The following is a 25,246-nucleotide window of genomic DNA, read 5'->3' on the forward strand; positions in this document are numbered from 1 at the left end:
AGGAGAAGCCATTGGATGCCATTGGATGCCTTGGGTATTTGATGGTCGCTGATTGGCAAGGGAACTACAGAAAATTTGGCTGGAGAGGAAGATGCATCAATTTTCAAGTCCAAGTACAGTAAGTTCCACCAAAAGCTGATTTCTGAATTAACAGTAATTTCAACCTGAATAAGGAATTCGAGAAAATATCTCTACAGAGACAACACCTCCTGACAGACAATGTGAGGATGGAAATCACTTTTTTTTTCGTAAAGCAAATGGCATCTTCGTTTCGCTGGGGCTATTTGTTTCTGGCCAGCTTTCAGCTCCTTCTAGCAAAGAACAATAAATAAAAAACAGGATAGGAGTTAATGTGAAGTCCCAACGCAGAGTAAAAGCAAATGCGTGTGTGTCATGGGTTTGGTGGGGGATAACAGAATACTATAGAGTGAATTAGAAACAAACACAAATAATCTGCATGAGAAAGTTCCCATGAGGAACTGGGATGCATAACAGAATTGTGTTGCATTCGGAATTACTGTTCCTGATTGGTGTTGGCCTAGATCTGACTCGGGTCATGAGAGTAATAAGATTGGAGTGAGAGGAGGTTAGCGGCTGTGGCTCCAAAACAAATTGCTCTGGTCAGCAGCTAGCTGGCTGCCAGGGGATCAGAGGCAAAGCAAAGGCTGAATTTTTAAAGCTTAAAGGTATTCTTACAATGCAGGATTATTCTTATTGTATTGACTTAACCACTCATTACCTGTTCCCTTCCATCAGAAGGGAGATCTGTAAAACTTGTGAGTCTTTCCTTTCCTTTTTTTGAGGGGAGATTGGCTTTTATTTTCCAGGGAAAAAGCAAACACTTCACAAGGGGGTTCACTGCATTTCATTGTTCCAAACTTCCTGCTGCATTGGCATTGACTTGTAGGATGTGAATTCAGACAGTTATGCACTAGAACAGCAGGGACCATTTGAATAATACATTATAACATTTTGAAACATCGTTAATGAGTATGAAACATTTATTGCAATAATTTAATTTTGTCATACTAGCATTAATCTTGTAACAAATGGAACACACATATTGTTTCCTAAGCTTCTGAAGAATGAATGCTCAATTTACTCAAGGGTGCACCAAGAATTGCTTTTTCAAAGAAAATGTCATCTATTCCGCCATTTGAATATGATGGAGAACGATATTTTAATGAAGCTTGAGAGTCAATGTTTAAGCTATTAAGGTTCTCTAAATTATTAGAATGTAAATGGTATTGTAGTTTAATTACCCAAAGTAATAGTGGATAACTTGCAAATCACAATGCCTTGGCTGCAATAAGCCACCCCTGTGTGGTAAACAGAATGACATGTTCATTCTACTGCCTGAAGTGTGGGGATTTCTTCATTAAGTACATTACTAACAGGAAAACTCCCCAAAAACCCCACAGATTGCAAATAATGAGGTGAAGGAAAAAAATCCACAAGCATTAGTTATGTACATGTACTGTATATCTGAGGCAAAATCAAATTACTTTTCACTTCATAGGCACAGTATGAGACAAATCCAGGAGACAGTGTAAATGTAGAGTGAAAAAAATCACAAGTCATAGTTCTGAGTACCAAAGTATGTAAACCAAGTTAAACTGCACAGACTGGTAGACTGTGACTGTCTTTTCATGTGTATCTTTTGAGTTTAAAAATGTATAAACTAAAACTGGGATTAACGTTTTCTCTGACATAAATTAAAAGAAGTTTCCAACAGTTGCAGCAACTGCAACAATATTGTCTTCTTGCCTCCTCTGTTATACAGTATATTGCACTGTACAGTATATCTGGTCATTACCACAGATATTACTTTTCACCAGTCTGCATTCCGTTTCAGTGCTTTGGGCAAGTATTTCAGACAATATGGTTATTTATTCCAGTTCCCCACTGAGTTCACCTGATACAGTACCAATCTGAGCTTTACAATAATTATTTGCCCTCCGAAATATACGCGCACTATACAGTACGTATGATGAGTATGTAACACTTTGAGGACTCTTTTAAACCTGTGAATACTGTGTGATAGCAGGTGTTAATATAATCTGGAGCTCAAAATAAATAAAGTGGTTAGAAAACTAATGGGAAAATGCCTTACTCTGTGCTTGGTGTTCACAAGAAGAGAATTCCGCCCCCTGGTGGAATCTTGCTTGTAATTACTTGAAGCAGCAGCATCAATTCTCTCAGATGTCTCTTTTTATTTGGATTATTCTGTTTTCTCATGCTTTCTCACTACTTGTAAAATTATCATCTTCTTTATACTGTACTTGTTTCATTACTGAGTGTTAAATAGTCCCCTAGTTTGACCATGTCTATACCTCTTACTATGTATATGGATCATAGCTTCTCACTCTCCTTTGTTCTAGACTGAAGATATTTAGCTCTTTTAACCTATCCACATATGACAATCTTTAGAGACTTATTGCTCTTTAGAACTCTTTCTAAGACTATAATATCATTTTTGTGATACAGGGCATGGGTGGAGTGGTGGCTCTGTGGCTGACTCTGCACCCGTGGCTGGAAGGTTGCCGGTTCTTATCCTGTGGCCAGAAGACGAGTCCTACTCCATTGGGCCCTTGAGCAAGGCCCTTAACCCCAACTATTCCAGGGGTACTGTATAAATGGCTGACCCAGTGCTCTGACCCCAAGCTTCTCTCCCTGTCTGTGTGTGTTTAATGGAGAGCAAGTTAGGGTATGCAAAAAAGACAAATTCCTAACACAAGATATTATATATGGCCAATAAAGTGACTGGCTTCCTGTCAAATTCTGTGTGGATTTTAAAATTCTCATGCTCACCTATAAGGCTCTGCATGGCTTGGCACCTCAGTGCCTGTCTGAACTATTATCGCCCTACTCCCCACCTCGCAACCTTCGCTCTTCTAATTCTGGTCTCCTGACTGTCCCCCAAGCCTGTCTACACTGTATGGGTGACAGGGCCTTCTCCTGTTATGCTCCCAAGCTCTGGAACTCTCTCCCCAAGGATTTTAGAGAGTCACCTTCTCTAAACTCCTTCAAATCCAGACTCAAAACCTTCTTATTTAGAAGAACATTTACTTAACTGGTTCCATTCTTTACCCCTCTGCTCCTACTATACTTAGTACCCCCATCCACGGTCTCGTCTGCATATTGTAATTGTGTTTTATCTTTTAATTTTTTTTCCATTTTTATTCATTGTATTTATTGTTGTTGTCATTCTGTAAAGCGCTTTGAGAAGCCACCTTTAAAGGTGCTATATAAAATAAAGTGTATTATTATTATTTATTATAAAAAGGTGGTGGTGATTTGGATTTAAAAATAATGCTGAGATAAAATACAATTGGTTATCCACCAAAAGTAAGCTTTCTAAAAGAAAAGGAAGGATTTGCATTAACTGCTCAACGCAGTGATAATAGGTGTGGGCATCAATGCTTGAGGTCTCTAGACATAAATTATAAAGAGCAACTGATGATCTTGCAAGGAAGTACTGGTAGTTGCATCTACCCATCTGTTGCTAAGACATTTGAGGCTCTTACAAATTCATATCCTTCAAAATCGTTAAGCGAATGTTTATATCATAAGACAAAATAAAAGTCTACTAAATCTTTATACAGTATTTTGCCAGTTACTGAATTGCAAGTAATTACGATCTGACACAGAACACAGCTTCTGACTCAATTCTCATTTAATCCTTTTTAAGTAAAACATCTGTTCCTGACATATTACACAGACACTAAATGAATTGTGTATTATTCATACAAAATGAACGTCAGGAGCAAACTGTAGTTAATGACTAAGCCTTGTACCACTCTTAACCACTGCTGTTTTTCTTAATAAGACATTGTGCAATTAGAGACCAGGTCTAAAGTCAGGAGACTGGATTCCTGATCTTATCACTTTCAATAGCAGAGCTATAGCATTTTAGAAAAAACTCAGTCAATGATATATTGTACCACATTACTCTTCATTATTAACGTACAGTAGTACAATTTGGTGAAATTGGGTGTCATTACTGTGATTTCAAGAACTATAGTGCCTGTTCTACCAGTCTTATAGCTACAGTATTTTCTCAAAATGATTTTGAATATATGTGGAAAACCATAGCATTTCTTTTTTCGTCTCGATTTTCATTGATTTACAAATTGGAGGAGCTAAGGACTGTCGTTCAGCAGGTGTGAAGTTGCTGGGAAACGAGAGAACCATGTCTGCTCAGCAGCCTATGCACAAACTTCATTAAGTCAGCTGCTCACACTGAAGCACCTCTGTCTAGTCGGAAAAAAGCTGAAAGTGAGTATTGGAGCCTTCAGTATTCACACTTCATTAGATAATCAAACTTTTAATGTTGCATATATTATGACTGAACTACAGTAGGAATGCTAACTATTTATGAGGATGGATATGTTAATTGGAGATTTAGAGAAATGAAATTTAGGCTCATTCCCATACATTTCAAATTGCAATGTGATGCACAATCCTAAATTAACAGATTCCAGTGTGCCATAAACAGTTTTATATGGAACCTGATACAGTATCTCGGCTCAGCACATTCTAAAGTGCTTTTACAATTTTGCTCACAAAGGGTTGGATGGACTATTCCACAAAACCTTTGGTGAAAAGCCCCTTACAGCAAACTGAATGTTTCATCACATTCCTCTGTACGCCTTCTCTGACTGGCAGAAATGAACTTGAAGAGAAGAGCCAACAAAACCAATTAGCAGTGCATGCGTTCACATTAATTTGCACTGAATAATGAAGCACAGTTCCAAGAAGGGCTATAGCTGAAGTTAACAACCTTCTGGCTTGCTAAGGTGACAGACAGGGTTTCCATATTAGTCTAAACCTTCTTGACAAGATCCTGCGGAGACTCTGTTAAAAGCCTGCAGTAATCTCTACACACTGTTGAGGGAGAAATAATCACATCCCCTCTCCAGGCAATAGACATGTTCATATTCTTCATTACTGAAAACTAAGCTCCAGAACACGAAAAAAGGAAAGGGGGTGGTTGGTGTTAATATTTGAAGATGTCTGATACAGTGCTCAGAAACCCTTGAGGCTTTAAGTGCACTGTAAAAATAATAAGATGACCTTCCTAAATAATTGTCTTAGTAAAAAGAGTTCTCTGTGGTACATTCATTAGAAATGATACGCATTAAGGTGTGTATTTCTGAAACTAAAACTGGCATGCCAAGAAACAGTCAAGAATCAATAAACTGGCTAAACAGGGGTTAAGTATGCCTAATGAAGAGCTCAGACGGAGAGAAAACCTAAAGAAACAGGTACTCCAGGCATTTCAGGGACTCCGAGCCCTAGACTGGCCACACTGGAAAATGCCCTTGAATCAGACCAAAACTACTGAAATGAATCAGAAGTGAATCACAAACCAGAGGACATGTGTTGGAAAGCATTTAAAACTGAGGAGGTACATTTTAGCTCAAGGGTCGTGGAAGCCTAGGAGCAAACTGCCCAGCAATGTTGTTGAAGCTGATACCCTATCTTTAAAAAATGGTTGAATGAGACCTTTTTATTGATTTCCTACTAGTAACACAGCTACACAGAAGGGGTGATCTACAGGCCTGGCAGGTCCTTATCAATGACACCCCCAGTGAAAAGATAATCGCATCATTCTACTCTGGGTAAATAATTATGGTTGGGAATTTATTGATGAAATTACTGTATATATGTTTGTATCACGTTAACTGTAACATATACACAACTTTCAGTTTATCTTCAGTTTCCATACCTTTAACATTTATATATTACGTTCGTCAAAATGTACTATAAATCGATTAATGTAAGAAAGAATGCAGGTTCAGATAATCTGTGTGGCTGTCAACGTTCTGCAGTCTTGAGCAGATCAGATACAGTATATGATGTTTTTCGTCATCTTTTTCAGATTTCCTTAAATGTACAGTATAAGCCATTGCCTCTCTCTGGAAGAAATCTATTATTATTCCCACTCGAAAAAATGGCAGGCCATGTGAGATTAACAGGTACAGGCCAGTTGGTCTCACATCTCTGCCAGTGAAAATTCTGGAGACAGCAGAACCTTATTGACCCTCTACAGCTGGCATACAGAGAAAGGAGGGGAGAAGATGTTATAATACTTCTTAAACATGGTCGATCAGCATCTCGACCAAGCAAAGACATTTGTAAGAATGTTATGTGTTGATTTTTCCTCTGCTTTCAATACAATATAATCACTCTTGCTAGCACAGAAAATCTCAAAGAACTTCAAATTAAATGAAAACTTAGTAAAATGGGTTATTATAAATAATTCTGCTAAATAGTGTGGTGAGCTCTCTTTGATGTTAAATGTTTTAAAAAACAAATTGAAATTTAGAAAACAAAGCAACTCCCATCCAACCTTCTGTAATTTATTGTCGGATACTGTAGAGGTTGTTAATTGCAAGTACTTGGGGCTGGTCATAAACAAAATAGTGAGACAGGATTAACATTGTGCACCATTAAAAAAAAAAGTACACAGTTTTCTTAGGAAACTCAGCTATTTTAAGGTAGGTAGAACTATTATAACATTATTCTACAAATCATTTATTGAAAGTATTTTAACATACTGTATTGTCTCACTTGTTGCATCAGTACAAGAATTGGTAGTAGTAACAGGTTGGGACAATTGTGAAGATGGGCAGCAAAATTATTGCGGCAAATCAAATCAAACTAAATATCCTCTTCACACCGAGGATTGTAACGAAGGTTAAGATCAGTACAGAGTGTTTGGCACACTGCTTCCCTGTGAATTCTTACTTCCGTCTTTCATCCCCTGTGCAGTACTCTGCTGTCCTGTCTTCTTGTTGGCAATGTCTTGTGTCTTTTTGCTGTATTGGAATGGGCATTAAAACAAATTTCCCCCAAGAGACAATAAAGCTTGAATTGATTTAATCATCTAACGAATCTGATAAAAAAAACAGACATTTAGGAAAACATCTAGACTGCTATTAAAAGTCCAACAATCTCTGATGGTATGTGAACTGCAACGATCAGCTAAAAGCTGAAAATTGGAAGGCCGTCTTTCTTTAAAGAGAGAAAGCATAATTAGAAAAAAACAAATCTAAAAAAGTCGACTGTTCTTCAACGCATCCTGTTGTAACTCCTGTAATGTAGAGCAAATCTGTAAAACTATTCACACAAGAGTAAGCAATTACAATGTATTCCTTGTGCCGTTGATTGATTTTGCTGCAGTTCAACATAAAATAGTTGAAAGTTTTCTAAAGGTCTGTCTTTCACATAACAAACAATATCTGTTCATTTAGATGTATAAAGTATAGGCTTTAAACTATTAATAATTGGTTTGGCAAAACTCCATGTGAACAGAATCTCAGCAAGATGAAACTCTTATGGGTGCCCACTGATTTTCATTCACATGCCATGAATGACAGTAGCCTCACTACTAATAAGTAATAATACATATTATTGTTGAACAGAAACTAGAGTTACAGGAAGTTATTTCTACGAGGATTTTTAAAAACATACCACCTGCATTTTACTGAGATTGCAAGTACGTTTGATGAAGGTATTGGTAATGTAATGCTCTGCATTCCTCTTTTTCCCCTTGGGTATATTTCGATTCAAATGCAGTGCTGCACTGCTGTATATCAGCCAAAGATAAGCATTATTAAATATCTTCAGCACAGGAAAGGACAGAAATAAATCAGGAGGAAGTGAGAGACAAGCTGATATTCCAAGGAGAGATAAAGTACAACAGAGATTTCAATATGATTTGGGAGCGATATTGAGAAATCATTGGGACAGAATAAAGCACTGGATTTTAAATATCACAAGTTTTAAAATCTAAAAAAAGTAAAATGTAATAATTATTTTATCCATAATCCTACATATTGTATATGGAGGGACCAAGGTGTTTTAAAGTTAGCATCTGACAATCACCTAAGATGAATCTACAATTTTGGGACTTAAAGAGGGCTGGAAACTAGAGTAGGCTCATTGATCCAAGGATGACATCAGGCCACTTTCTGATAGAACTTTCTGAAGGGAATCACCTTCAACAGCATACTGTAGCAAGCCAGCTCTGTTTCATACACACACAATACTCACACAATACAAAGAAGTGACTCCTGTTCTTGGTTGTAAGGCACTTAAACAGGTCACTTCTGTTCTTTGGTTTGTGTTTCACTGTTGTATTCTGAAGAATTCCAGTTGATTGACTTTGTCAGTGCCTTTGAGGATGTTAAATATTTGGATCAGGCCCCCTTGTAATCATCTGTGTGCAAGTCTAAAAACCTTCTGATCCTTTAGCCTGTCAGTGTAAAACATTCCTTTAATCCTGTTTGCCTTTTTTATTTCTTCCTCACATTGTCCACAATATGTAAATGAGGTGTCAACATAACACCAAATTCTTCTTTAAGACACTTCAAGGTCAGCTTTTTCCATTCTGTATACTTACTGTATATGTTTATGTTTTTTGTCACTGCACACTCAGTATACGGTAATGGAACAAGTAATAGGTTTATTTCGTGCTGAAAAGAGAAGAAAGGAATGTTACAGTGTTTCCTTTCTTCTCTCTTCAGCATGGAATAAACCTGTTACTTGTTTCTTTGCAGCCTACACATGCTGACGCAGCTACCCACCTGAACTACATATACGGTAATACTTATTAACATGAAACATCACCTACTGTTTGTTTGTCCAGTCTTTAATTTTATTTAAATTGTTTTGAATTTAATTTGTGGTTTCATAAAGTATGCTGATCTCCCTATCTTTGCCTTCCTGACTAGTTGATTAACTATACCAGAATCATTGACTGGAGATAGGAAGACCAGTGGTCCTAGTACAGATTCCTGTAGAAGTCCACTAATTACATCACCAAAAGTTTAGCATTCACCCATTATCTATGCTGTTTTCAGTTTATTAACCAACTCAAACTCATACATCTCCTCGAATGCCTGTTGTCTAAATTAATCTTTTATGAGGAACATTAACGAAAGCCTTTTGACAGTTCATTACTGTTGCTGCTTGTTCGAAGAAATTTAACAAGTTTTACTTTTACGAATACATGTTGAAATGTTAAATGATCCGTGTCACGTCATATTAAACATTTTGTGACAAATCAAAGATCCCAGCCCCAGTCCCAAATATGATTAATTATTCTTTTTAATAGTCTATACACATGTTATAAGATACATTAATAAATTCAGGGTTGATATAACTTGTTGTGCAGCTTACTAGTAACAAAATTAATCTCTGTTAAATCTGATGATCAACTTTTCCACATATGTCTTCACTTGAGTATTAAAAACATTTCTTTAGATGGTAGCAAAAATGCACAGATGTGCAGCATAAATTAAGGCTTTTATATTTTTCATCCTATTGATACATTTAAACCATTAATGGTGCAATGATAGAACAAATTATTTCCACAATGTTCCGTATAACCACAGAAAAGTAACAGACAAAATCACATTAAAACAATATATATTAGTTGTTGTTATACAATACACAACACTACATTACATATTTACTTTATCAGTTGTGCATTTAGGATTACAATACAAACTGATATTTCTAAACAGAAAGGTATTAAAATAGATTCATTCATTGTTTATTTCCTTTCTTACTCTAGTCCATTTTTAGATCTGACATATACTATACTTAAGTTAAATTAAATTTGGTAAAGAAAATTTGTGTTTTACTGTATGATAAGGTTTGTGTACAAACATTTATTTCACCTTTTGTCACTTCTCAAGAGAGACTAATTCCTATTAGACAAGATCAATATACAATATGTTGAAAAGTAATTAGAACTACTTGTGACCTTGACATTTGACTTCAACCATTTTAATTGAATAAGCTGCTAAATTCAGTTCAGCACACATTCAAGGACAACTGAAGAAATAACTAGAATTGATTTTTCTGCTGTTCCTAATGGACAGCATGTCAGTTTTTATATTTCATACTTCAGCTAAGTCATCACCTAAGTCATGATGCAGTGCCCAAGATTCTTTGCTTATAGGCTCTATTTTTCTAGTTTTCTAGATATGGTTGTCACAAATTAAAAAATATTTGTAAATAAAGTGTATACATTTTCTCAAATATACCGGGCTTTGCACTTTTAATGAAAAAAAAAAATTAAGTAAAAACGTATCATTATATTTTACAGAGTAGAAAAAAAAACTAAATATGTAAAAATGCAAAACACAAAAACAACAAAATACTTAGGCAGGCATATTTTAGAACTGAAAATGCCCATCGAGTGGTAAACAATGTGTAGGTAAGGAATCATTGATTATAGTAAATAAGGATTGCCACTGTTCAGTTGATGATTTAATAATAGAAATTTAATATAACTGGTTGTGTCATAAAAACGTAAAAACTCTCTTACTCCATCACATGGAAATGATATAAACGGGACTCTAAATAATTCCAGAGGTATGAATCTCTTTTCCTGTGTGTTTCAAGTGTAAGAAACGTGTCTCTGAATTCACTGGCAAAGAAAGTTGAAGAAGACTCTGAAAAGAACAAGGAGAGACTTGTCGATTTGTGCCAAAAGAAAGTGGGTAGAAAGTTAAATGGCTTTAGGGCTTTTTCAGGACATCTTTCAAAGTTTTTTGTTCCAATGAAAAATTCCATTGTGCATTCCCAAACTATCTGGAGTAAACTATTTCTTTTCCAACTCATATCACAGGTTGTCTTTTGACAGACCTACACGTTTAAAAGTTTAAAAATCCCTTCTAGAGACCGAGGACACAAAATTATTTTGCAGAAGCTTGTCATTGTTTGACTTGAGGAAAATCCCCCTTGGCCAAACAGTCTCAAGATGATCAGTCCATCAGATTTCTGACCCCTTTATCTAGTACAGGGTTGCAAGGTAGTCAGCATCCATCCCAAAAAGCAATGGGTGCAAGGCAGGACATATCTTGGAGGGGACACCAGGCCACTGCAGGGTACACACAGTCACTGACATGCTCACACTCATACCAGGACCGATTTTCCCAGGGGCCAATTCACCTACCTCCTGTCTGGACGAAATCCACACAAACACATGGAGAACCCCATGCAGTTCGCAGCTCAGAGACTGAACCCAGGGCACAATCACTGCGAGGCAGCAATCCTAACCTCCACTGTGTTGCCCTAGACAATCTGTACAAAATCTAAAGAGTATGCAAACTATTCAACTTCACTTGAATCAAATGTAACACATACAGTATTAAAATGTAACCACATACTGTATGAGTCAAAGCAATATGTGTAGAATGTATTTAATAGGAGAATAGGAGTTACATAATATACCAAAATTATCCCAGTGCCAAACGTTAAACGCTAGTGATAAATGTGATAGAACGTATCTTTTTTTTTTCCCCATATACTGTACATGTAAGTGGAATATCTGGAAGTGAGGAGCATGTACTTCACCTTGTTTACGAACATCTTCAACTGCAGCAATGAGCTCTTCTTTCAGATCCTGGCTCTCTTTGGCAATCTGCTCACCCTTTTCCAGAAAATTCTGGGTGGCCTGCTCCACAGAGGCAGCCAGGACATGAGCCTTCTTGGAGCGTCCCTTCTTTTTGCTGGACGGGCCTTTATTACTCGTATTCACCAAGGTAGTGACCTGAAGAAAAAAGGAAAATGAAAATGTAAGATTTGATGACTGGCTTGTCGGTGTGATTACTTGAGCTGTGTCTCAGGTTACCTGTTTCCAGGATTCATGAAAACATGGAAGTAAACCCAAAGGCTAATTGTCCAGCTTGTGGAAACAAAGGTCTCTTGACTCAGTAATTTCAAAGAAATCTGCATGGTCAAGGACAACACATAAGCAGTAGCAGTCTATGAAAATCAGCCTTGAACAAACCGAATATTATATTCTCAATTACTATTTGGATGCCTAAGAAAAACTATGATAGTGTTAGTTCTCATCTTACAAATAAAAAAAGTATTTGATTTCAAGAATGTCAAGTGAAATTTCAAATTAAAAATGTATCAGTCCTTCTTTAGAGATGTTGCGGAAGAACAACTAAAAATTGTTTTATTCCATAAAAAAAATGTTAACTATACTGTGTTAAATGCAATTGTACTGTGAATTTGGGCACATTTATTAGAATATCTTAAGGTTCATCATGTTTATGGCATTCTAGTTAGATAAATACACCCTTCCCTCTATTTAAACACCCATTTAACAAGTTTGTATTTGTTTAACACAGTCACATTGTTCGAAAGGGAAATAGAAATGCCATTCTGACCTCCCACAACTAAGTTCATGATCTGTGTTCTCAGAATTTTTATACATTTTATTAATTATATTTATCTTGTTAACTACTGTGCAAAGGTAAATCTGGTAATTATTCTGAACAAACAACAATGTTTTTACTTTGATGATTCAGGGCTGTGTTAGGGTAAAAACAAGTGATATTGGATTTTTAAGGAAATTTAAGATTTTGGTTTACACGTTTTCACAAGGAAAAGATATTCAGAAACTGAATAATGGGTGTATTGTGATTAAACAGGGTATGAGTGAATTAAAACTGTTTACACACAACAACAAAAATCCAATGAATTATTAAAGGAGTTGTTTTGTGATAAAAGGTAAAGGATTCCAAAGGGGTTCAAGACCGCTTCCAATTTCATCTTGCTAGGTATGAAAGAAAACCTCATTTAATCTGTGTAATGAGAATAGTTGATGAACTGAGTTACAAATTAATTTCTCACTGAATCTGATTATTAAAACCCGTTGCAGACACAACTGTTACAGTCTAGGTTAAATGTCATTTTTAGTGTGAGCTAAAAATATCTGGAATATTTCCCTTAATCACTTCAGAAGACTCCACCGAAATTAGATTCAATATATCTGGAACTGAAATGAAGTGTGTTTTAAGAAGACTTGCATGAATTAATTATTGGCAGATATATATAATAAATCTATTCATCCTGATGTACTGTATAATACCATGTCTTTTTTTTCATAATCTGGAGAAAAGGAATTGAGAATGCATAAAATACAATATTGCAAACTCGTCATTTGAACCAAGTTTATTTTTCAAATTATTGTATAATAATTCACCTTGTGTTGTTGTGTTAATATGTCCATGACATTAAAAAAAATATCTTGCTATCTGGTATGTTTTGTAACTAATAAATAATCAAATATACATCCAATGTAACTTTTTTATTTTTGTAATATTAAAACATCAAAAATATAAGTTTTCTTGGATGTATTTTAAGTGTTTTATCTGTTTTATTATGTACACAACACTGATAAACCTGTGTAATTAAATAACCATAGCGGAATTAAAAAAATGAAGGCTAATAGTGTACCTGTGCAGGCAGCTGTTATTGCATTACTGTGTGAAAGCCAGTTACTGTTAGGGTTTGCACACCTGCCAGTTTTCACCATCCCACCTTCATTAGATAATTGAAACCTTACTTAATCTAAGAAATTGCTTCAATTTAATATGTTTGTTTCTACTCACAAGTTTGGGACTTTTAACATCGGTTAAAGCTCCGACATGTTTAAGAACTGGGAACAAACAGTTAATAAGTTAAAGCCATGATCGGAATTAACCAAGTGGTAAAATTAGATTAGGGAGCTACATTAGCATGCAAGTTACAAAGGAATAAGTAGTCTTAAAAATGATGATGATGATGATGATTATTATGTGAATGAAGGGTTTGATTGTGTAGTTTAGGGCTAGGCTGGAACAAAAACCAATACAGATGCAGCCATTCAAAATGGGTGAGGTATTTCGCGGCATACCCCGGTGGGCGTGTCACAGTATCACGCGGTATCACGCATTTCACGTGTGTCACGTGACTAACTATCCGGCGTCGCCTTGTAAAACCGCCAGGGGGAGCTTAACCTCTCATGTACAGCATTTGAGCCTTTAATTTTGAACTGTGTATTACAGCATGTTAATCATCAGTCATTAAAATGTTGGTATATATTATGAAAGCAAGATTGCTCAGTTGGACAGAAGTACACAACCTACCTTTATCAGAAATATTTATGCATCAAAGCCTTTACTGAAGATATTACTAATAGTATTAATAATGGATGACTTTGGACAAGCTGTATACTCAAAGTATAATTTCTTTAGCACATTTGTACAAGCACTTGGAATCTGTCCAAGCCATACTTTGTCAGGCATTTTGTTTTACTTCAACGGGGCATAAAAACGTCCTTGCTTTTAACAGGGCGTTTCATAATTTCTAGCTACGAAAATGATTTAAAATGCGACACCTATCATTCAACTAGAGCTTAAAATATCACAAGGAAAAATACACACCGGTATTCCATTTCTCCCTAAACATTGTAAGCTTCGAAGTCTTTAACTAACGTGATACCGGAGTCAACAAGCATACTTTTAGAATTTGATTAAAAGGGAATATAATATGGAATCGCGTATCTAAAGAATTTAATAACGGTATGATTATATCCGTGTACTGCGGCAGGACTGTGTAAGGCTGTTTCGCCTACCTGAACATGCGAGCTGTCTTGTAGCCTACTGGTCTAGGTGCGTGACTTCCAACTGGTAGGTTGTGTGTTCGAATCCAGCTGGTGCTGGACTTTTATTTTAACAAACATTTCTTCGAAAAAATAGGTAAGCGATATTATGGACAATCAATTGACTTTTATATTTCAAAATATCGCAACATGATCGATATTTGCGATATTTTGAATATATCTTCCCTTCTGACAGTGGTTCCTGCTTCTATTGTGTGTGTGTGTGCAACAGTAAATTGTTATAGAGAAATGGAGGCGGGACAGTATGCGTTACAATATAAACATTTATATTGATTTAAATCGTGTTCTGATTTAAATCGCAAACGCGTGTTTAATTATGTGTTTTTTAATCATGATCAGGCTAATGCATTTCTACATTTTCTGTATGAACCAGCTTAGAGGTTCATACAGAAAGACAGCTTGTGTTTAAATTGAGTGTAAGGTAATTTATGCTTCTAAAGTCATGGTCAGTATTGTTGTACTGTGCTGTACTGTGTCACATTATTTTATAGCGTTTTTATTGCGTTATTAAATCCGGTGGCGCTGTGTTAGTTTCCTGACTCACATTATTTAAACTGCGACACTGATCATTCATCTCTAAATAAACTTTATTTTATATAGCATTTTAAGCGAATAGGTAATTAGATTGCTCATAAACCTAATCACTTTTTCTTCATAAACACAGCGTGATTGCTCTTTGAAAATGCTTTTCCTTTATTTTTAAAGTAGGCTCAGATTTCAACTATAGATCGTATTATTATAAACTTTCTTGGAAAAATGTATTTTATGTAAACCATGTTTGCTATTAATTCATTTAGGGCTAAAATACGTTCATTGTCTTCTAATCGAGTCGAGTTGACATTGGAAGCCTGCCACACCCGGACCGTTAACGCATTAGCACGTCAAAGCCCATTGAGCCAGTATTGGCTTTAGTATCCCCCCCTTCTCCCCTCAATTCAATTCAATTCAAGGTGTTTTATTTACATGACAGATGGGTACAAGCAGTGTTGGGTACTGTATGTATATTGTAACGCTTACGGCAGACAGGCACTGTGTAGGAGCCGACGCACCAGAGCAGCGCCTGCAATTTTTATATTTATAACTTAGTTTTTAAAATTAGTCAAGCAATACGAAGCATCTCCTTTTACTTAGTGCCTGAGCATACTGCAACGCGTGTGAAGCCCATAAACGATATTAATTTTGGAACTTAAACATACAGTATATGGCTGGTCTCGGTACTTTAAAGAAAACATACACACCAGTATTCCATTTCTCCCTAAACATTTTAAGCATCGAAGTCTTTAACTAACGCGATACCGGAGTCAACAAGCATACTTTTAGAATTTGATTAAAAGGGAATATAATATGGAATCGCGTATCTACAGAATTTAAAGACCAGACAATCGCAAACTCGTTTTCAATAAAATTATTTTATTCATTCAGCAGTTTGTGAGAGGGACATCCAGCAGGGAGAGACACACACACCGGTTTTCATTGACAACATTGTTTTTTTTTCAATTCCTCTTGTCTAACAGGAATGTTTTGTTTGTGGACAGACTGTTAGACAAGAGGAAAAGACTGCCTCCTCCTACGAAGCATTTCGTTGATCCGATCACGAATTCTTTTCCAGTCGTACGCAGCAAGGGTTGAGAATCTCCGATTCACCATCGTACTAATGGTTTCCCGGAGATTGGGTTAAAAAAAAACAAAAAACATACTAACAACTGTGCCATCCTACTCCTTAGTTAATACATTTTATTATTCATAAACAGTTAACATTGTTAGCAAAATATTTTGAATTATATTTAACCCTATTTTTTCTTTAGTTTTGTATTTAACTTATTATATGATAGTCAGACTTAATGTATATTTGAACAATGAAAATATATTTTTACAAGATTTTACATTAAGCACTTAAAATTAATATGGTTAATAATAGTAAACTGTAACATGCTGTAACAAGATCGGTTACAAGAAGAAAATGCTTTCAGAGAAAATGTTTCAACCAAACTTATTCCCACACACCCCGCCCCCACTACCATTAGAATATACACAAACATTTTAGCGTTTCATTCTGAGCAGAAGACTCTCACACCTGAAGAGTGCTGGCTGTGACGAATTAAACCGGTTTTACAGGTTTCAATCACAGACCATGTGACATGGGACTCAGTAAACTACAGTAACACCGTATTTGATAACGCTTTAAAAACGCTATAAAATAATGTGACTTGGCACAGAACAAGTTTACAACACAGTACAAAGATAAATGCTGACCATGACTTTAGAAGCATAAATTGCCTTACACTCAATTTAAACACAAGCTGTCTTTAGCCCTCTAAGCTGGTTCATACAGAAATGTAGAGATCTAGGCTCAGAACACACAGCTTCATTAGCGAATACATATGCAGGACAACTGGAGAAGACGTTTTACAGAGGATGGATTTTTAGAAACATCCCATCAGACATCCCATCATATTCACAACGTGAAATCTAGAAAATAATATTACGTAACCAAAATCCGCAATATGGAAACAGAACCTGTGTAATTGTTGATAGATGATGTACTCGTAACATTTTTTCAAGACGAACTACAACATTTAAAAAATGACTTGTATGTACTTGATATCTCTAATCAATCCACGGGTCCCAGCACAAAACGAAAGTAAAACGCATACCGTTTCTCGCTTCTTATTGCTCAAAAGTAATTTGACCGTATGAAATGCATAATATAAACCTAGAAACATATACGTGAGCAGTACTTAAGCACTGTAGTATCGGTGTTAAGACATACCTCTCAAATACTGTAAATCAAGTTAAAAATATCTCAAGACCGATTCTGGTCGTAATGAAACCATGCAAGGGAGTTTTTATGTCCGTTGCAGTTCTTTTGCAACATGAATATAATTATATCGTTATTAATTTCTTGAGATACGCGATTCCATATTATATTCCCTTTTAATCAAATTCTAAAAGTATGCTTGTTGACTCCGGTATCACGTTAGTTAAAGACTTCGAAGCTTACAATGTTTAGGGAGAAATGGAATACCGGTGTGTATTTTTTTCTTTAAAGTACCGAGACCAGCCATATACTGTATGTTTATGTTAAGATTTCCCTTCAGTGGTAAAATTAGATATGAATATTCAATACTTAAACGGGCACAGTTAAGACATTAAATATACATGTACATATTGTATACAGTACAGTTTGCATACGGTAATATGTTTATGTTACGCGATTAAAAAATAAATAAATAAAACTGGAAGGTCCAGCACCACCATTATGTTTATATGGTTGTTTTTGTTGGTTGGTTGTTATTATGGTTATTAATAATTCGATCTATAGTTGTAATCTGAGCCTAAATAAAAAGAAAAAGCAAGTGATTAGGTTTATGAGCAATCTAATTACTTATTCGTTTAAAACGCTATATAAAATAAAGTTTATTATTAATTTGCTGGACAGAGCGGTGAACATTATTATGCATAAGACAAAGATAACGATCCTGATCAGTTTAGAAATCTGTGTACGCTGTAAGGTTTTTACTTCTTAAACTTTTAAAATACACGTTTTGAATGGAAAGATTCCTCTTCCTGGTATAGCACGCCAGCACGTCTTTTTTCTCCAATCAGAGGGGTGTCAGATGGTGTCAGCCAATCACCATTCTGCGTTGGGTAGCAACGGGTGACTGTTCTCAGGCGGAAGATGTAAACAGCTTAATGTTCGTGTTAAATATTTTTTTTTAATTAAAATTCATTCTATACAGCAATCGCATATTTGGGTACCGTTTCATAAAACTTTCATGCTTAAAATGTTTAGGGAGAAATGGAAGACTGGTGTGTATTTTTTCTTTAAACTACCAAGACCAGCCATACACAGTACAGTTTACATACATACAGTAATGTTTTAAATTAATATCGTTTATGACCTTCAGATGCGTTATGCTCCTCTTCTTTTTATGCTCAGCTACTAAAATTTCCCTTTAGTGGTAAAATCCATATAAATATTCAAAACTAAGCGGATTAAAATGTGCACAGTAAAGACATTAAATGATTCAATCTTTGCACTACCAACCAATGCACCACGAGTGCCCCTGTCGGTCATTTTGGCCAGCCAATCACTTGCCCTGCGGTATGCTCCGGTGCCCCGCGGTGGCTTGTGGGTAGGTTACCGTACCGCGGGTTTTTACCGCGCATTTTGAATGGCTGCATCTGTAGGTGTGTTTGTCACCAGGACTTGGATTGGGAACCACTGATATCGAATGATATCACACATATATCACTCTATTATTATTTTGTAAATGTATTTTATTAAGTGTTTAGAATTGCAATTTTCAATCCCCAATTTAAAGTGTTTCCAAAGCCAGTTACTGTGTGTATGTATGGAAGACCGATACATTCTGACAGTATGTGGTTTCTTTCCACACAATGAAGCATTTAGTTTACTACTACGACATTTAAAACTACTGTGAGCCAATCACATAAACTGTCAATTTATAAAAGTGCCTTGGGGAAAATTAAGTTTCCTTCTAAAATATAACTCAAATTGATGTTTAATTTTGTAACATGTTTTCCCTTCAGTAAGCAAGTGGTTGTGTCTGTTACGCATGAGTACCGTAAATTAGGCAAGATAGTTTGGCATTTTAAGCAAACATGTCAATGCTACAGTACCTTAGAAGTCTTTACAGTGAACAACAGGAAATGCACTCAAATCCCCTTCATTTCAATGAAAAATTTTTGTTTCACACAGTTACAAATTAAAAATGTATGAGTCCACAAGCAGTAAGAGATTTCTTATTAAAACTAATCTGGTGATTTTGCTAAACCGCTAAACATAAATTGAAGAAATGATTCTGCTAGTGCCCTTTTGACTAAAACAATTAATTAATTGGCAATATGGTCTTTGTGTGAAATGCATTCCAATTAAATCTGTATTGCCTCTGTGAAGAACTCACATTCTGTTTTTTATAAATAAGTACCTTTGTACCAAACAAAATAGCTAGTGGCCTGAATTAGAGCTTCATTGTCAAAATAATCCATCCTGTGGAATCAAACAGAAAAGGGACAACCTCTTTTCATGGCTCTTAACCCAAACTAGCCTGTAGGGTTCAGTTTTTCTGTAGTGTCTGGACACAACAGGTTCCAAATATACTGTACAGGAATCCATCCATCAGCAAGTAAATGAGGAGATGATTTATCTTTTCTTTTTAATTGCAAAATGGGACATTGCTTCATTTTACTGGGTGAATCTAGTGTTACATTTTGAAGTGGCCCCCTCTAAATTTCCAACTTGGAATTCACAATCAAAACAATTTGCCACATGGCTCTTGCTCTGATCTGGAATAAAAGGAAGACAAGAAGACAACCTGAAGCATCCTTTGGGTGATGGCTGTCAGGTTGATCACCTCTATGTCACACTATGCATATTGAACAGATACAAAGGAATTTAAATGCAAAAAGGCACCACCCCACAGATACTGCCCACTCCCACAAGCACCCCATTGACAATATTGGTTGTTCTGTGGCCGACCATGAGCTCCCTAATCGGTTCGATTCACTCCAACTGATTTCAATCGGCAACCAAGCCAAAGCCGAAGTGCTGTGAAAATGTGGAGTGGAACCTGCTTAAAACCCAGAATTAGCCACTTAGATTAGGAACATCAGTTGTGCATTTCATTTGCAATTCATTATATTTATCGTTTCAAATATCCATCCATTTTCTAAACGTTTCACCCAGTTCAGGGCTGCTGGGGAGTCTATCTCAGCAAGCAAGGAGGGGTACACTTTGGACAGAGATGCCAGTCCATGTCACACAGACACACACAGACACAGACACGGAGACACACGCACTCACACCTGGGTCCATTTTTCCCAGAAGCCAACCCTAAAGTCTCTAAACTCTGGGGGAAACCCAGAACACCAGGTCCAGAATCGAACCCAAGGTATCAACTCTGCGAGGCGACTGCTGTGCCACTGTGCAAACCATTACAAATATCAAAGTTTCAAAATAACATACCGTAGGGTTTTAAATACTAAACAAGCCTTAGGGTTAGGGTTAGGGTTAGGGTTAAAAACACTTGACCCACAAAAAGGCAATTTTATCCTTTGAACTGTGGCACAGATTTTATTTATGGAGAATGTAAATGCTGTGTTGTCAAATATCGTCTACACTTACCACAAACTAAGCTAATGTATATGACTTGTTTTAATCCCAATGTAAGTCAACAGCAAACTGCTAAAGCCCTATTGTGCAAGAACATTCAGTTGGATATATAGCTGTTCCTTAAATCTTCCTTTGCCTGGTATTATGTCTTAAAGATGGGGATGCTGAATGAACAGTGATAGCTACTGTACATTTCCTAAAATGCTAACACACCAAACAATTTACTGAACCTGAGCCATGGCTGAAGAAGTGAAAGTGATTTTAGTTATTACTGACAAATCAGCCGAGGGCTTCAAACCTGTCTGAGAGTGGAACAAAGCTTTCACCCACTGTTCTGCACACAAGAGTGGTGAGGGTTTACAGTATCTCCCTGGATCTCCTTCATGTGGACCTGCAATAGTAAACCATCACTAGAGAATATTAAAGCTATTTCAGAGAATACTTTGTCAGAGATTGCTCAGACATTACGTCAACCATCTTTTTTAAGGAGGATGAAACTGTATGCAAACTATCATCTGGTGGTTTCAGTTCCCTTCAAAAGTATTGTGACAGCACAATCAAAACTGTCATATTTGCTTTACTGCCAAATAATTTGAATTTGCAATTATATCCCTTTGAAGGGAACTAAATCCACCAGATGATGAGATTAACATACTTTATATTTTGGGGGGTACAAGTAACAAACTGTACATTTTCATCATAGCAGAACAAAAATCTGCTTCGTGTTTAAAATGGTGGCTTCAAGAGACTATTAGTATTGGGACACTTGAAAGGCCATTATCTATTGTATTAGTGTCTGGGTCTGCTCCATTTTATAATGACCACACATTTTCTGCTGTGACTCTTTCGGCTTGTGTTTCTTATACAGTATGATTATTCTGTAATGTGTTATTCTTATAATTGTTTTTTTACACCTACTGTAAAACACTTTGAGATGCAACGTTTAAAGGCGTTACGTGAGATGAAGTTTATTATTATGATTTGCAGTTTGCCAAGATACTTTGTATACAATGCACAAATCAATAAAGACTTAAACACAACACTCTATTAAAACAATTCAAAATCTGATGAAGAGAATTAAAAACATACTGTTATCTAAAGACTTCTGACTCCTGGCAAGTACGAAATTAATAATCTAAAATCCAACTTGTCAAAATAAAGATTTGTAAGGAATGTCAGGCTATATTTACCAAAAAACAAAACAAGATGCTCTGCATTAAGAAATATAAAATCCTTTAGAAAATTAAGTTGAATCTGTCTAGAAACAGGACCTAAAAAAGTCACTAATTATTTTTATCTGTGATGCAAAGTCGAATAACGTTATCACTAAAGCAATACTTGTTCTGTTGAATTAACTATATCAAGAAGATTCAGGTTCTTACCTGGAGGCTTTTGTCATTAAGACGCTAAAACCGATTTCCCTAACACCCACTGTACATTGTATCCAACACATCTTTTATTGAAGTATACTAAAATAAAAAATTGTTTAAAAAATAGAAAACCTAAGAGGCAAAAAATAGATATACTGTAATAAGCAACCTCGACAGAGGACATCATTTGAAAATAAAAGGTTTATTCCATGTTGAAAAGAGAAGAAGGAAAACACAACATTTCGGCTGTGGAGCCTTCTTCGGGTGTGAGAGAATAAACCTATTACTTGTTCCTTTTCAGCCTAGGCATGCTGATGCAGTCAACCACCTGAAATACTACTGTATACTACAGTGTACTTTATCACACTATACAAAACAGAGATTGGGCCACATGGCTGTGGTTATACCAACATGGACATTTTTTATGGAGATTTTCAAAGCTCATTCCAGTCCATTTTCATAAAGCAGCTACAGAATGTTCACGTTAGGAAGCCATCACAAGAAAACGCAGGCACGGATAAGAGGAATTAAATTAATTTCATTTTCTGTTTTTCTTTTCAAATGTAAATAGATATTTAAATCAATAGCAGGAATTGAAATGTAATAAAGTCTGCAATGGATCAAAAACCTTGGCAAACTGTCTTGATACACTGATTTACTATAAAACAGTAGAAATTAATTAAAGAAAATGTAAAATGTCTAATGCATAGCACATGCAACAGAAAAATTAAATTGCAGAAGATACAGAAAGAAACACTTTCGTAAATTCGAACATAGAACATTTGCTAAGGATTCCTTGTTTCTCAGTCCATTACCCACTGTTACTTTATTATTTACTCAAAGGAACACAAATGTCATGACCTTTCCAAACCTGCATTTACAGTACCTTCACACTCCAGATTGATAAAGGAGAGAAGGCAAATTATGACTGCAAATAGTTTAATTATAGTTAAATTACATACAGAAAAAAAGGGCTTATCCGGTCAGGAATTGCATTTTATTGTTTTGTCTCGACAATTTGACCTACACTAGACAGCAGATCCACTGCGATGGTCATACAGTATGTATGTGTGTTTAAAACTAGTCTTGGATAATGACAAGCTGCAACAGTCGTGCATTACCAAATTTAATTACACATCATAATCTACTATTTGCAAGCTATAAAAGTAACCATTTCATTGGGTTTTGTAATTTAAAGTATTTTACATGTAGAATAAATTCAATGGTATGTGATAACATCACTGCCACAAGCAAGCATACCGCATTTGGATATCAAAGTATCCACAATAACTGCTTGAAAAAAAGGGAGAAGAAATAGATGTTCCACTAATTAATAAAACCACTATATCAGGTTCTAAACATTTTCAATTGCAATGGACAAGCAAAGAAACATGCCGGTTATAAATACAGAAAGGAATGTAAATGTATTACATTATAATGGATTTCAGTACGGAGTATCCCAAAGGAAGGAAAAGATTAGCTGGCAATCTCATCTGCAGAAAAAGGTGCAGCTGCCAGCTGTGATCGCCAGCAAACTACATCCTAGATGGATAAGGCACAACTTACTAACTGTTCTCTTTCACTGGCACTGTACAATTATGCTAGAAATCAGCTCAGACATTTAGGGTAAATCCTAGACAGAGTGCTCTTCTGAAGCTGTTTTGAGTTTTATTTTCAGATGGATGACAGACAATTAAGTCATAAAGACCAGTTTGAAAACATTCGCAGTTTGATGAATAGATTTTCATGTCAAAAGGATTAGATACTGTAGCTATAGCTACATTAATTAATTAATTAATTAATTTGAATTAATAGTGATGTTAATTTTTACACTCAAAGCACCTTACAAGTAAGGAGAACTCCCCTCCAGCACCACCAGCGTGTAGCCCCCACCAGGGTGATGCAATGGCAGCCATAGTGCACCAGTACGCTCACCACACGCCAGCTATCAGTGGGTAGGAGAACAGACTGATGAAGCCAGTTCATAGAAGGGGATTATTAGGAGGCCATGATTGGTAAAGGCCAGGAAGTAATTTGGGTAGGACAGCCCTAATCATTTCAAAAAGTGACCTAGGATTTTTAATGACCAGAGAGAGTCAGGACCCCGGCTTTACACCTCATCTAAAGGATGGCGTCTTCTTTCTTTTTTACAATGTAGTGTCCCCCATGACTATACTTCAGCCTTAGGACACACACAGACCACAGGGTGAGCGCTCTCTACTGGTCCCACTAACAGCTCTTCCAGCAGTACCTTAGCTTCCCCAGGAGGTCTCCTGTCCAGGTACTGGCCAGGCTCACACCTGATTAGCATCAGTCAGTTGCCAGCTGTAAGCTGCAGGGTGATATAGCAGGATGAAGAGCCTGCCTGCTGGCAATGAGAACTCAATGAGAATCTCACAATGTGAGCCCACAATTTACAAATCATCTTGAAATATAGAACCTCTTTCAACCTCTTCATTTAAATGTTTATAATAACCTAACATGATTACATCATATACCCAATTGAACCACCCTGTATTAACCCAACTGCAGATAGTTCTTTTGACATGTAACTCTTTTTCTCGATAAATTTTTTGCACTTAATACTTAATGATTCATCATTATTCAAGGCCAGTTTGTCCTTCTGCTTATTTGAAGATGACATAAAACTATGCACCGACATGAAACATAGGCCATTTATATCATATCTCATTCTGCATTACTGCTGTAAGCCGTTTCCTTACTTTGACCCTGTATGAAACACATTATCATAAAACATAGGCACTATAGCTTTTTGTCATTTTTTGTACATTTTCAGGGATTATTCCAAACAAGACCAAGAAGCTTTACATATTGGAAATCCACTACTGCATCCATGCATGCAGAACCTAACAATTGCAGTTTAACATTTTAACTGATGGACAGCAACTCCTGGCTCAGTGACCCTGGTTACCATACTAGCAATTAAAATAAATAGCAATTTATTTTGGAAATTGTGGTCCAGACAGATGATTGTTATCTACTGGTTCACTAACATCAATGACTACAAAAACCCAGTTTTTCTTGGAGGACTCTTTAAGGAGTGTCTTACAAAGGTAGAGCACTATCCATACCTTGGGAGCATTATTTTACGGAAGGTTGATACTGACAAAGAAATCACCTGAAATCCACTAGTACAGTCTTTGGCCCACTGAGGAACCATCTTTATAAGGATTGCAACTTCAAAACTGAAACCAGACTGATGGTCTGCCACTAAGGCATGGATAACATACAAGACATACT

The 25,246-nt window shown here is 36.1% G+C and overlaps 1 protein-coding gene across 3 annotated transcripts in view; it reads right to left on the reverse strand.

The window, feature by feature from the left end:
• ctnna2 (catenin (cadherin-associated protein), alpha 2) overlaps positions 1-25,246 on the reverse strand; it is a 562,621-nt gene that overhangs the window by 421,035 nt on the left and 116,340 nt on the right. For 2 of the 3 annotated variants that reach the window (XM_088637605.1, XM_088637621.1), the window contains exon 3: positions 11,377-11,572. In XM_088637605.1, coding sequence (XP_088493731.1) covers positions 11,377-11,572 — 196 coding nt within the window. Of the gene's footprint in view, positions 1-11,371; positions 11,573-25,246 lie in introns of all 3 variants that reach the window. The other variant, XM_088637613.1, reaches the window with a different exon arrangement.

This window comes from Lepisosteus platostomus, chromosome 1 (assembly GCF_059453375.1).
Source record: "Lepisosteus platostomus isolate fLepPlt1 chromosome 1, fLepPlt1.hap1, whole genome shotgun sequence".
Classification (NCBI taxonomy): Eukaryota; Metazoa; Chordata; class Actinopteri; order Semionotiformes; family Lepisosteidae; genus Lepisosteus; species Lepisosteus platostomus.